Here is a 14,134-nt window from a genome sequence, read left to right on the forward strand (position 1 = left end):
GCAATGACGTGATCTTGGCTACCGCAACCTCTGCCTCCCGAGTTCAAGGAATTCTCCTGCCTCAGCCTCCCGAGTAACTGGGGTTACAGGCATGTGTCACCATGCCTGGCTAATTTTGTATTTTTAGTAGAGACGAGGTTTTTCCATGTTGGACAGGTTGGTCTCATACTCCCAATCTCAGGTGATCCATCCACCTTGGCCTCCCAAAGTGGTAGGATTACAGACATGGCCACCAGCTTTTATTTTAATGCTGGCCATTTAAATATTTTATTTAAATATTTTTTTGGATAAATTATTTTATGTAGGCCGGGCGCGGTGGCTCCAGCCTGTAATCCCAGCACTTTGGGAGGCCGAGACGGGTGGATCACGAGGTCAAGAGATCGAGACCATCCTGGTCAACATGGTAAAACCCCGTCTCTACTAAAAATACAAAAAATTAGCCGGGCATGGTGGCGCATGCCTATAATCCCAGCTACTCAGGAGGCTGAGGCAGGAGAATTGCCTGAACCCAGGAGGCAGAGGTTGTGGTGAGCCGAGATCGCGCCATTGCACTCCAGCCTGGGTAACAAGAGCGAAACTTCGTCTCAAAAAAAAAAAAAAAAAGTTTATGTAAAGTTACAAAGGAAAAGATGTTTAATATTTGTAAGCATTTGCTTGATAGTTTGCTGCCTCCTCAGTACGTTTTGATGGAAGTGAATTTTGATGAATTACTACATTGCTGGGTAGTGAAGTTAACATGTGGCTTCCATTTTCTAAGAGAAGATATCAAGAAACTAGCAACAATAAGTAAAAATGTTAAATATGCAAGAATCAGGTGTTCCTACCAGTCATCATTTAGTCCCGGTTCTATTTGCATGTGAATATCCTTTACAGTATCTTTCTTTCTTTTTCTTTTCCCTCTCTCTTTTTTTTTTTTTTTTTTGAGACGGAGTTTCGCTCTTGTTACCCAGGCTGGAGTGCAATGGCGCGATCTCGGCTCACCACAACCTCCGACTCCTGGGTTGAGGCAATTCTCCTGCCTCAGCCTCCTGAGTAGCTGGGACTACAGGCATGCGCCACCATGCCCAGCTAATTTCTTTTTTTATTTTTAGTAGAGACGGGGTTTCACCATGTTGACCAGGATGGTCTCAATATCTTGACCTCGTGGTCCACCCGCCTCGGCCTCCCAAAGTGCTGGGATTATAGGCGTGAGCCACCGCGCCCGGCCTCTTTCTTTCTTTCTTAGTCTGCTTAGGAGATCTCGTCTTTGTACTGTTTACTTGGTATCGTGTTATAATGTCAGAATGAAGCGGCTGTTCTTTCCCTTGAGTCATCTGCCCGAATGAAGGTTCCCCAAAAGAAATCATAAACTTACATGGTGATTTCCTTTTACCTTTTTTTAAAAAAAATTTCTTTTCATGGAAAGATAATGGAACATGTCAGCAAGATTCATTTCTAGGAAGGCAAAGGAGTTGTTTTTCATCTAAAGACTCTCAACCTAAAGCTGCTTTAGAAAACTTTTCTTAAACGAGAAGCCATAGGTTTTCATTGCATTATTTTGGCCAATTGAAAAATAAGACCAAGTGCGGTTCTGACCTTTGTTTCTCTTACGTTTATTTTTACAACCACCATTTCAATGGCCCCACTTGCTGATACAAATGGCTGTTCGATTTTAAAAAGTGTTTCGTTGAAGTCAAGTTATGTAGAACCTAATCACCTACACATTTTTGTGGTTGCTGCTGTTTTGCAAGAGTGAAGAGCTTGGAGTCAGGTGAATCTGGGATGAAGTACAGTTGCCACTTATTAGTCATGTAATTTGGACAAGCCACTTAATCTCTCTGAAGACTTCAGTTTCTTCATTTGTAAAATTGGCATAATAATGCTGTCCCTACTGGGGAGTATAGAATTATGTAAGAGGTCCTTTGTATATATTAGCTAATATTGCTGTCTTATGATTTGGCACTGTCACTGTGGAAGATTAAAAAATGGTGAGTAAAAGGTGACTTCAGCTCTGAAGGGCTTGATGATCCATTTGGGAGAACAGGTAATATAGAATATTTATACTGACTTCAAAGGTGGCAGATGTTTAGAAGAGAAAAGGATACGTAATATAATAGGAGGCAAGAGCTTGATGGAGAAGGCTGAGAAGATTTGGAGCAAGGGTTCACAGCCCTGACTGGACATTAGAATTAGCTGGGGACAATTCAATCAGAATTCCTGGGGGTGGGGACCAAGCATCAGTATCTTAAAGTTCCCTTGGGATTTTAACTTGCAGCCCAGGTTGAGAATCATTTAAAGAACTTTATTTATTATTATTATTATTATTTTTAATTTATTTTTTGAGATAGAGTCTTGTTCTGTCATCCAGGCTGGAGTGCAGTGGCGCGATCTTGGCTCACTACAACCCCCACCTCCCAGGTTCTAGCTATTCTCCTGCCTCAGCCTCCCTAGTGGCTGGGACTATAGGTGTGTGACACCAGGCCCGGCTACTTTTTGTATTTGAGTAGAAACTGGGTTTCACCATGTTGGCCAGACTGGTCACAAACTCCTGACCTCAAGCGATCCACCCACCTCGGCCTCCCAAAGTTCTGGGATTACTGTGTGAGCCACCGTCCTCATCCTATTTTTATTGTTTTTGAAACGAATCTCCCTCTGTCGCCCAGGCTGGAGTGCAGTGGCACGATCTCAACTCGCTGCAACCTCTGCCTACTCCGTTCAAGCAATTCTCCTGCTGTAGGGTCCTGAGTAGCTGGAATTACAGGTGCCCGCCACCATGCCCAGGTAATTTTTGTATTTTTAGTAGAGACCGGATCTCCAACTCCTGACCTCAGGTGATCCGCCTGCCTTGGCCTCCCAATGCTCTGGGATTACAGGCTTGAGCCACCACGCCCGGCTCATTTAAAGAACTTTGATTTTAAAGGTAGAAGTATTCCAAATAGGGGAAACAATATAAAGAAAGGTGACATTCCTTTTGTTGTCCTGTGCACTTTGAATTTCAGATGGTGTAGTAAGCAAAGATCACTTACTAACTCTACAGATGTATCCATAGAAAATACAGTGGCTTCTGTCATAAATCTTATAAATCAGATGAGAGGAAGGGTGTATGTTTCATGTTGATTTTTTTTTGCTTTATTGGTTTTTTTAAAAACTCAACTATAAATGTCAGCTCTGATAATTGTATACATATTTTCAAAGTACATAAAATATTTTTGAATTTCACATTTTTTAATATGAAGGGAATCCATCATTTGAAGTTGGTTTTCTAGATGTGATGATAAACTTGTCCCAGGTCTATTTGACACTCCTACCAAAATCCTTGGTGACCAGGGCTAGAAGACAGCTGTGGCTAGTCAATGTCCCTGTGAAGGCAGCTGTGGCTAGTAAATATCCCTCACTCATTGGCTTTGGCATTCTCTGTTGCCACAGCTGTGTGAATAGATTGACCAGAGACTCTCTGATGCCAGCCACCTATATAAGCAAACAAGTCTATAATCAGTATCTCTGTTAAAATGAAACCGTAAAATACTATTTTCTTTTCATTTATTTATTTATTTACTGAGACAGCATCTTGCTTTGTCACTCAGGCTGGAGTGCAGTGGAGCAACCTCGGCTCACAGGGAACTCCACCTCCCAGGATCAAGCGATGTTCCTGCCTCAGCCTCCCAAGTAGGTGGGATAATAGGCGCACCATTGCACCTGGCTAATTTGTGTGTGTGTGTGTGTTTTTGTTTTTTTTTTTGTAGAGACAGAGTTTTGTCATGTTGCCAGGCTGGTCTCGAACTCGTGAGCTTCAGTGATCGACCTGCCTTGGCCTCCCAAAGTGCTTGGATTACAGGCATGAGTCACTATACCTAGCCTATTTTCTGATTGTTCCAAGTAGAAGCCTGGGCACAGTGGCTTATGCCTGTATGTAATCCCAGCAATTTGGAAGGCAGAGGGAGAAGAATAGATTGAAGCCAAGAGTTTGAGGCCAGCCCAGGCAACATAGCAAGACCTCATCTCTACAAAAAAAATAAAAAATAAAATAAAAGTTCGCCAGGCATGGTGGCATACGCCTTTAGTCCCAGCTACTTGGGAGGCTGAGAAAGAAGAATCACTTGAGCTCAGGAGCTCCAGGCTGCAGTGAGCCGTGTTTGAGCCACAGTACTCCAGCCTGGGCAACAGAGCAAGACTCTGTCACTAAAAAAGAAAAGAAAGTAGAAACAGGAATAAAACATTCAGGAGAAGAAAGAGTTGGGATCATGCCCCGAGGAAGTAAAGAGGATCCGAGGCATTATATAGGTGGTTAATAACCTTAAGCTACATACTTTATGGCGGGAAAAATTCTATTTTGAAAAATGAGAATAGAAAAGTTTTGAAGTGAGATGGAATGAATTAGCTGGACCATAACAGCTCTGACTGAAGAAAAGGACGTAAAAAGCCACATCCTGGACATGTACCAAACACCATGGTTACATGACATGTCTGTATATGTAACATTTATGTTTTTTTTAAAGTCTCATAGCTTAGAAGGCATTTATTTGTGTTATGTGTATAGGCTTCTGTACAATAAAGCAACCGTTTTCCTTTTACAGTTTAGGGTGACTTGAATGGTTAATTGCCTGATAAATATGGTCCTCTTTTGTTCTTTTGATTCTATTGTTATTTTGTACTTTATCTTTCAAGGAGTTGGCCTATTCTTAGATTTCATTGATTGCACTGGAAGGAGCATGATAGAAAATGAAGATCTCAAGATAGTCTTCATGTAAATTCACAATGAAAGATAACATTAAACAGTGCAGGCATTCTGCATGTAGAGCAGGCGTTTCTTTATTGTCATTGCGCAGTAGAGGAATCTACCCAGCCTTGGTAAAACTAGAACGATGCCCTTGGTGGCACGTCAGCATCTTCCTCTCAGTGGCATCAGTGAAAGAATGTTGTTGGCAGAAGTAGGAAAGTGTTTAGTCCATAGAGTACAGAACTTTGGTGTCACAGAAGTTAGAAGAACTTTACTGCCTTCAGCTTCCCTTAAAGATAGTAGAGAGCTTATTCATTCATTTAAGAAATATGTATTGACTCTCTGTGCCAGGAACTGCTGGCACAGCAGTGAGATTGAAGATACAATAATGAATACAATAGAGAGACAATCCTCATAGAGTTTGATTTTCAGAATGAGGGACAGACACAGACAAATAGTAAATGTCATTTGTATCAGGGACTGTTGAGGGCTTTGAAGAAGGAAATAGTGACCCAGAAGAGATGCTTTTAGATTGTGTCATCTGTGAAGGCCTCTATCTGGAAAGGAGACACTGGGACAGAATTCTGAATGAACTTGACAGATATCTGAAGGAAAAATATTCCAGTCAGAAGGAAGAGCAAGTACAAAGTCCCCAAGACTTTCAATATGTGACATGCTCCAGAAACAGCAGGGAAGCAGAATGTGGCCTGCACAGAGTGGGCAGCAGGAAATGCAGTCATAGAAAAAGTGGGGCTGGGTCACAGGCCTCAGAGACTGTAGAATGACACTGACTCCTACTCTAAGACAGGAAGCTGCTGTAAGCCATGAGCATTGGTGTGGAACCATCTGACTTTTGATGAGGGTCACTATGACTGCAGTGTGGAAAATAGACTGGATGAGGGAGGGCAGTTAGGAAGATGCCACGGTAACTCAGGAGAGCAATGGCAGTGCTTTGGGCTAGGGTGGTGGCAGAAGAGAAGGTGAGAAGTGTTTGGATTCTGGCTATATTTTAGAAGCAAAGTGGATAGAATTTTCTGATGGCTTGTGTGTAGAGTGTAAGAGAAAGAGAAGAATCAACATTGGCTTTAATGTTTTCTACCTGGGCACCTGGTGGACTGGAATTGCCACTTGCAGAGGTGTGGAGGTATGAAAGGTATGGGAAGAGCAGATTGCCAGGAAAGTTAAGAGTTAGTTTTGAACTCATTGTGTTTGAGAGGCCTGTTAAATTACCAAGTAGTGATGTTGAGGTGTAATTGGAAAAGTCAACCTGGAATTTAGGGCAGAAGTTGAGACTGCAGACATAAACTTGTAATTTAAAAATATATATATTTAAAGGCATGGCAGTGGATGAGATCATTTGAGATTGAATGCAGATTGAGAAGAGATTTAGAATTGAACTCCAGGGCACTGCATAGTAGGAGGAAAACCTAATAAAAGTGGTATCTGTAAGGTAGAGTAACCAGCTGTCACAATTTGCCTGGGACTGAGAATTTTCTCAGCACGAGACTTTCAAAGACTAGGACACACTGCGACAATTGGTTTCCTTCCATGAGAAGAAAGTATGTCAAGAGGGAGAGAGTGATCAACTGTGTCCAATAAACCAGGATTGAGCAAAAACCATTGAGTTTGGCAACATGAAGTCTTAGGTGACTTTGACAAGGCTTGTCTGTTGTAGACAGCCAAGTAAATGTGAGGCCCGCTCTCCAAAGGGTAAATGAACATTCATGAGGGATACAGGTGTACCACCTGGAGACATCATGCCTTTTCCCATCTCCACCGGGAGTGGCATGAAGCCTCCCCAATGCTGTAACTGGGGAGGCAGGTCCTCTGTGACTGCCCATGGGATTTGGGACAAGTCATATAACCTCCCTGTTTTCACTGTCCTATTTGGGAAATATTGTTCAGATTTGTGGTTTGAGTCAGCTATCAGTATGCTATCTGTATACTACACTGTGTTAGGAGCTATATTGATTAATTTTTACCAGAGATGGTTCTGGGATTGTAGGAATTTTCAATTTCAGAACAAATTGAATCCTACCCTTTGTCAGGAGAAATAGCCTTTGGCATGTGTTAGGGGGCAAGGGAAATCTCGAACTTGCTTAATTTAAAAAATGAGTATTTGGTTGTGGAGAATTTAAGCTTTGGGGATATTTCTAATTATTTTGTGTGTGTTTCCAGTCTACTGACCAGAAGTCTGAAAAAAATAACTAAAAAGAAAGATTGCATAAGCCTTCACAAGAGAAGTATTGAAAATTGCTTGAGGGAAGTGACTGTTTCTTTTGCCTAGTGTCTGACTGCTGTAGGTCCCCAGTAATATTTGTTAGATAAGTGAAAGGAGGTGTATGATGCAGGTTCAACCAGAGCAACAGAACCTGTAGGGAGTACATGTGCATGTGTATGAAGGTGTTGGCTTGCCTGCTGTTGGTGGTTGGCTAAGCAAGCTCAAAAGTCCACAGGGCAGACAGGAAGGAAATATTTCAAACAGACTGAGCCCCCTCGGGCACAAGCTGAAACCTGGAGTTTGAACTTCCAGAGAGCCTCTACCTTCTTAGAAAAGGCTTCCAACTGGCTAAGTCAGGCCCAGCCAGGGTAATCTCTCTGTGATTAACTTAAAGTCAGCTGTTTAGGGACTTTAATTATATTAGCAATATTCCCTTCACAGAAGCACCTAAATTACTGTTTGATTGTGTAACTGGAAAAAGGTGTATGTGTGCTACAAAATGGCCGCAGCCCCATCACCTATATCTGGCATTTCCCCCCATGTTATCCCTCCCCAACTCCCTACCACCTGCTGTCTCTCCCCTAGACCCTCACAAGAGACCCAAGTGTGTGATGCTCCCCTCCCTGTGTCCATGTGTTCTCATTGTTCAACACCCACCTATGAGTGAGAACATGTGGTGTTTGATTTTCTGTTCTTGTGTCAGTTTGCTGAGAATTATGGTTTCCAGATTCATCCACGTCCCTACAAAGGACAAGCTTTCATCTTTGTTGTGGCTGCATAGTATTCCATGGTGTATATGTGCCACATTTTCCGTGTCCAATCTATCATTGATGGACATTTGGGTTGGTTCCAGGTCTTTGCTAAACACTGCTGCAATGAACATACATGTGCATGTGTCTTTATAAAAGAACGATTTATAATCCTTTGGATATATACCCAGTAATGGGATTGCTGAATCAAATGGAATTTCTATTTCTAGGTCCTTGAGGAATCATCACACTGTCTTCCACAATGGTTGAACTAATTTACACTCCCACCAACAGTGTAAAAGCATTCCTATTTCTCCACATCTTCTCCAGCATCTGTTGTCTCCAGAGTTTTTAATAATTGCCATTCTAACTGGCGTGAGTTGGTATCTCAATGTGGTTTTGATTTGTATTTCTCTGATGACCAGTGATGATGAGCATTTTTTCATGTTTGTTGGCCTCATATATGTCTCCTTTTGAAAAGTGTCTGTCATATCCTTCACCCACTTTTGAATGGGTTTGCTGGTTTGTTTCTTGTAAATCTATTTTAGTTCTTTGTAGTTTCTGGATATTAGCCTGTTGTCAGATGGGTAGATTGCAAAAATTTTTTCCCATTCTGTTGGTTGCCAGTTCACTCTAATGATTGTTTCTTTTGCTGTGCAGAAGCTCTGAAGTTTAATGAGATCCCATTTGTCTATTTTGGCTTTTGTTACCAATGCTTTTGGCATTTTAGTCATGAAATCCTTGTCTATGCCTATGTCCTGAATGGTTTTGCCTAGGTTTTCTTCTAGAGTTTTTATGGTGTTAGGTCTTATGTTTAAGTCTTTAATCCATCTGGAGTTAATTTTAGTGTAAGGTGTCAGGAAGCGGTCCAGTTTCTACTTTCTGCACATGGCTAGCCAGTTTTCCTGACACCATTTATTAAATAGGGAATCCTTTCCCCATTGCTTGTTTTTATCAGGTTTGTAGACATGCGGTGTTGCCTCCAAGGCCTCTGTTCTATTCCAGTGGTCTATATCTCTGTTTTGGTACCAATACTATTCTCTTTTGATTACTGTATCCTTGTGGTATAGTTTGAAGTCAGGTAGTATGATGCCTCCAGCTTTGTTCTTTTTGCTTAGAATTGACTTGGCTATGCAGGCTCTCTTTTGGTTCCATATGAAGTTTAAGGTGGTTTTTTCCAGTTCTGTGAAGAGAGTCATTGGTAGCTTGATGGGGATAGCGTTGAATCTATAACTTACTTTGGGCGGTATGGCCATTTTCACAATATCGATTCTTCCTAACCATGAACATGGAATGTTTTTCCATCTGTGTCCTCTCTGATTTCCTTGAGCAGTGGTTTATAGTTCTCCTTGAAGAAGTCCTTTTCATCCTTTTTTAGTTGTATTCCTAGGTATTTTATTCTCTTTGTAGCAATTGTGAATGGCAGTTCTTGATTTGGCTCTCTTTAACTCTGTTATTGATATATAGGAATGCTTTTGATTTCTGCACATTGATTTTGTATCCTGGGACTTTGCTGAAGCTGCTTATCAGTTTCAGGAGATTTTGGGCTGAGACGATGGGGTCTTCTAAATATACAATCATGTCATCTGCAAATAGAGACAATTTGACTTCCTCCTTTCCTAATTGAATACCCTTTATTTTTTTTATTGCCTGATTGCTCCGGTTAGAACTTCCAGTACTATACTGAATAGGAGTGGTGAGAGAGGGCATCCTTGTCTAGTGCCAGATTTCAAAGGGAATTCTTACAGTTTTTGCCCATTCAGTATAATATTAGCTGTGGGTCTGTCGTAAATAGCTTTTATTATTTTGAGATACGTTCCATCAATACAGAGTTTATTGAGGGTTTTTAGCATAAAGGGCTGTTGAATTTTGTCAAAAGCCTTCTCTGCATCTGTTGAGATAATCATGTGGTTTTTGTCTTTGGTTCCATTTATGTGGTGAGTTATGTTTATAGACTTGAGAATGTTGAATGAGCCTTGCATCCCTGGGATGAAGCCTACTTGATGGTGATGAATAAGCTTTTTGTTGTGCTGTTGCAGTCGGTTTGCCAGTATTTTATTGAAGATTTTTACGTCAATGTTCATCATGAATATTGGCCTGAAGTTTTCTTTTCTTGTTGAGTCTCTGCCGGGTTTTGGTATCAAGATGATATTAATCTCATAAAATGATTTGGGAAGGATTCCTTCTTTTTAGATTGTTCAGAATGGTTTCAGAAAGAATGGTACCAGCTCCTCTTTTTTTGTCTGGTAGATTCGGCTGTGAACCCATCTGGACCTAGGCTTTTTTTAATTGATAGGTTATTAATTGCTGCCTCAACTTCAGCCCTTCTTATCAGTCTATTCACAGTTTCGAATTCTTCCTGGTTTAGGCTTGGGAGGGTGCAGGTGTCCAGGAATGTATCCATTTCTCCCAGGTTTACTGGTTTATGTGCATAGAGCTGTTTGTAGTAATCTCTGATGGTAGTTTGTATTTCTATGGAATCTGTGGTGATATCCCCTTTATCATTTTTTACTGCATCCATTTGATTCTTCTCTCTTTTCTTTTCTTCTGGCTAGTGGTCTATTTTGTTGATCTTTTCAAAAAACCAGCTCGTGGATTTATTGATTTTTTTTAAGGGTTTTTGTTGTGTGTGTGTGTTTCTATCTCCTTCAGTTCTGCTCCGATCTTAGTTATTTCTTGTCTTCTGCTAGCTTTTGAGTTTTTTTGATCTTGCTCCTCTAGCTCTTTCAATTTTTACGATAGGGTGTCAATTTTAGATCTTCCCTTGCTTCTCAGGTGGGCATTTATTGCTGTGAGTTTTCCTCTAGACACTGCTTTAAATGTGTCCCAGAGATTCTGGTACATTGTGTCTTTGTTCTCGTTGGTTTTGAAGAACATCTTTACTTCTGCCTTCATTTCATTGTTTATCCAGTCAACATTCAAGAGCCAATTGTTCAGTTTCCATGAAGTTGTGCGGTTCTGAGTTAGTTTCTTAATCCTGAGTTCCATTTTGATTGCATTGTGGTCTGAGAGACTGTTATGATTGCCATTCTTTTGCATTTGCTGAGGAGTGATTTACTTTCAATTATGTGGTCAGTTTTAGAGTAGGTGTGATGTGGTGCTGAGAAGAATGTATATTCTGTGGATTTGGGGTGGAGAGTTCTGTAAATGTCTGTTAGGTTTGCTTGGTCCAGATCTGAGTTCAAGTCCTGGATATCCTTGTTAATTTTCTGTCTCCTTGATCTGTGTAATATTGACAGTGGAGTGTTAAAGGCTCCCAATATTATTGTGTGGGAGTCTAACTCTCTTTAAGAAGGTCATTAAGAACTTGCTTTATGTATCTGGGTTCTCCTATATTGGGTCCATATATATTTAGGATCATTAGCTCTTCTTGTCGCATTGATCTGTTTACAATTATGTAATGCCCTTCTTTGTCTCTTTTGATCTTTGTTGGTTTAAAGTCTATTTTATCAGAGACTAGGATTGAAACTCCTGCATTTTTTTTCTCTCCATTTGCTTGGTAAATCTTCCTCCATCCCTTTATTTTGAGCCTATGTGTGTCCTTGCATGTGAGATGGGTTTCCTGGATACAGCACACTGATGAGTTTTGACTTTTTATCTAATTTGCCAGTCTGTGTCTTTTGATTGGGGCATTTAGCCCTTTTACATTTAAGGTTAATATTGTTATATGTAAATTTGATCCTGCCATTTTGATGCTAGCTGGTTGTTTTTCCCATTAGTTGATGCAGTTTCTTTGTTGTGTCGATGCTCTTTACCATTTGGTACATTTTTGGAGTGGCTGGTACTGGTTGTTCCTTTCTATGTTTAGTGCTTCTTTCAGGAGCTCTTGTAAGGCAGGCCTGGTTGTGATGAAATCTCTGAGCAATTGCTTGTTCATAAAGGATTTTATTTCTCCTTCACTTATGAAGCTTAGTTTGGCTGGATATGAAATTCTGGGTTGAAAGTTCTTTCTTTAAGGATGTTGAAAATTGTTTTCCACTCTCTTCTGGCTTGTAGGGTTTCTGCCAAGAGATCTGCTATGAGTCTGATGGACTTCCCTTTGTGGGTAACCCGACCTTTCTCTATGGCTGCCCTTAGCATTTTTCCTTCATTTCAACCCTGGTGAATCTGATGATTATGTGCCTTGGAGTTGCTCTTCTTGAGGAATATCTTTGTGGTGTTTTCTGTATTTCCTGGACTTGAATATTGGCCTGCCTTGCTAGGTTGAGGAAGTTCTCCTGGATAATATACTCAAGAGTGTTTTCCAGCTTGGATTCATTCCATCCATCACATTCAGGTACACTTATCAAACATAGATTAGGTCTTTTCACATAATCCCATATTTCTTGGAGGCTTTCTTCATTTATTTTTAGTCTTTTTTCTCTAATCTTGCCTTGTCATTTTATTTCATTGAGTTGATCTTCAATCTCTGATATCCTTTCTTCTGCTTGGTCAATTCAGCTATTGAAACTTGTGTATGCTTCGTGAAGTTCTCATGTTGTGTTTTTCAGCTCCATCAAGTCATTTACATTTTTCTCTAAGCTGTTTATTCTCATTAGCATTTCACAAAACCTTTTTTCAAGGTTCTTAGTTTCTTTGCATTGGGTTAGAACATGTTCTTTTAGCTCAGAGAAGTTTGTTACTACCCACTTTCTGAAGCCTGTTTCTGTCAATTCATCAGACTCATTCTCCATCCAGTCTTGTTCCCCTGCTGGTGAGGAGTTGTGATCCCCCTAGCAGGAAGTAAAATTTTTCTCACTGATGATTGCACACAAATGTCATAGCTCCATGAGGCTGCCACTTACTAGCTTTGGGGCTCATGTCACCTTGCTTCAAACTATGCTTCAGTATAATTTTGAAGTGTGTATTTCCATTGCCTCTCCTTGAGTAATTGATAGTCTTCATAATAAGTTTACACTTATTATCACTTTTATTTACTTTTATTACTCTAAGCAGCCAATCTTATGAGAAGCTCATAGTAGAATTTGTGGGTCATGGTAAATATATTATTTGGCTGACTTCCAAACATGCTTAGTATTGCCTGGTGTTTTGATTATTTCAAAAAATATGTATTTCCTGAAAGGCCTGCGAAAGAAAACAATCAAAATTATAGTAGTTAAGAACATGAGCCTGTCTTGGTTTGAATTCCAAATGGGCCACTCCCTAGCTGTGTAATCTTGGGAAAATTATTAAATCTCTAGCCTCACTTTCCTCCCCTGTAACATAAGGATACAGGCCAAGCATCCCTAATCTGAAAATCCAAAATTCAAAATGCTCCAAAATCCGAAGGTTTTTGTGTTCCTACATGACACCACAAGCGTAAAATTCCACACTTGACCTCATGTGGCAGGTCACTGTCAAAATACAGTCAAAACATTGTTTTATACACACAATCCTTTTTTTATTTGTATAAGTGTAAGTGGCACAAGTGCAGTTTGTTACGTGGACATACTGCATGGTGGTAAAGTCTGGGCTTTTAGTGTCTCCATCACCCAAGTAGTGTCCATTGTGTTTATTAGGTTATTTGTCATCCCTAACCCCTCCCACCTTCCTCCTCGAAGTCTCTAATGCCTAGCTTTCTATATTCATGTGTACACATTATTTACCTCCCACTTCTAAGTGAAACCAGTGATACCTGTCTTTCTCTTCCTGAGTTTTTTCACTTAAGATGATGGCCTCCAGTTCCATCCATGTTGCTGCAAGAGATATGATTTCATTGTTTGTTATGACTGAATAGAATTCTTCATGCACAAAATTATTAAAAATATGGTATAAAATTACCTTTAGGCTATGTGTATAAGGTATATATGAAACATAAATGAATTTAATGTTTAGAGTTGGGTTCCATCCCCTAGATGTCTCATTATGTATATGTAAATATGACATGATACAAAAAATTCAAAATTCTGAAACACCAGTTGAACTCAACTTTCAATAAGACTGCATACCTCAAAGGGTTATAGTGACGATTAAATGAGACAATCCTAGTCCAATTTCTTTGCACATAGTAATGCTCAATAATTATTACTTAAATGGGTATAAACTTTATACTAATAAGGTTGAGGCTGGAAAAATATACAGTTTTCATTATTTCCCATAGCAGTCATTCAGTCCCTGACTCTAAATTCTGTATTCCATGTGGTGGGTGGGTGGGGCAGGGGAGTGGGAGAGTCCTTTTTATTCTGTAGGGTTGGTCCTATGGAGGTGTCTATGGCAGATTGGTGGATGGTTTTGTCTTGTGCATAGATGGTGCCTGTGGTTTCCTCTGGCAGAGTTCAGCAGTGTCCTAATGCAAACTCAGTCCTCATCTAGCTACTGCACAGGCTGATCTCTGGCTCCTTTAGCCCCTGCTGGTTCCTGTTGCTTCATTTTGAGAGGCACCCTTGTAAGGACTATAGTGCTCTCTTCAGCTGACCTCCAGGTCCCCAGTCAGAACCAAGGGATCTGACTCTCATAGCACCTAGAAACCATGGGAAACAAGGGGAATAC

General features: G+C 40.4%; 1 protein-coding gene across 7 annotated transcripts in view; it reads left to right on the forward strand.

The window, feature by feature from the left end:
- The window catches only part of DOCK8 (dedicator of cytokinesis 8), a 251,124-nt gene that overhangs the window by 56,107 nt on the left and 180,883 nt on the right, over nt 1-14,134 (forward strand). For 2 of the 7 annotated variants that reach the window (XM_078367972.1, XM_078367967.1), the window contains exons 3-4: nt 2,643-2,760; nt 3,564-3,645. The exons of 4 other annotated variants lie outside the window; for them this stretch is intronic. In XM_078367972.1, the coding sequence (XP_078224098.1) occupies nt 2,753-2,760; nt 3,564-3,645 (90 nt within the window). In that variant the 5' untranslated portion in view covers nt 2,643-2,752. The remainder of the gene's footprint in view (nt 1-2,642; nt 2,761-3,563; nt 3,646-14,134) is intronic. One more of the 7 variants, XM_054255603.2, reaches the window with a different exon arrangement.

Source organism: Callithrix jacchus, chromosome 1 (assembly GCF_049354715.1).
Source record: "Callithrix jacchus isolate 240 chromosome 1, calJac240_pri, whole genome shotgun sequence".
Lineage (NCBI taxonomy): Eukaryota > Metazoa > Chordata > Mammalia > Primates > Cebidae > Callithrix > Callithrix jacchus.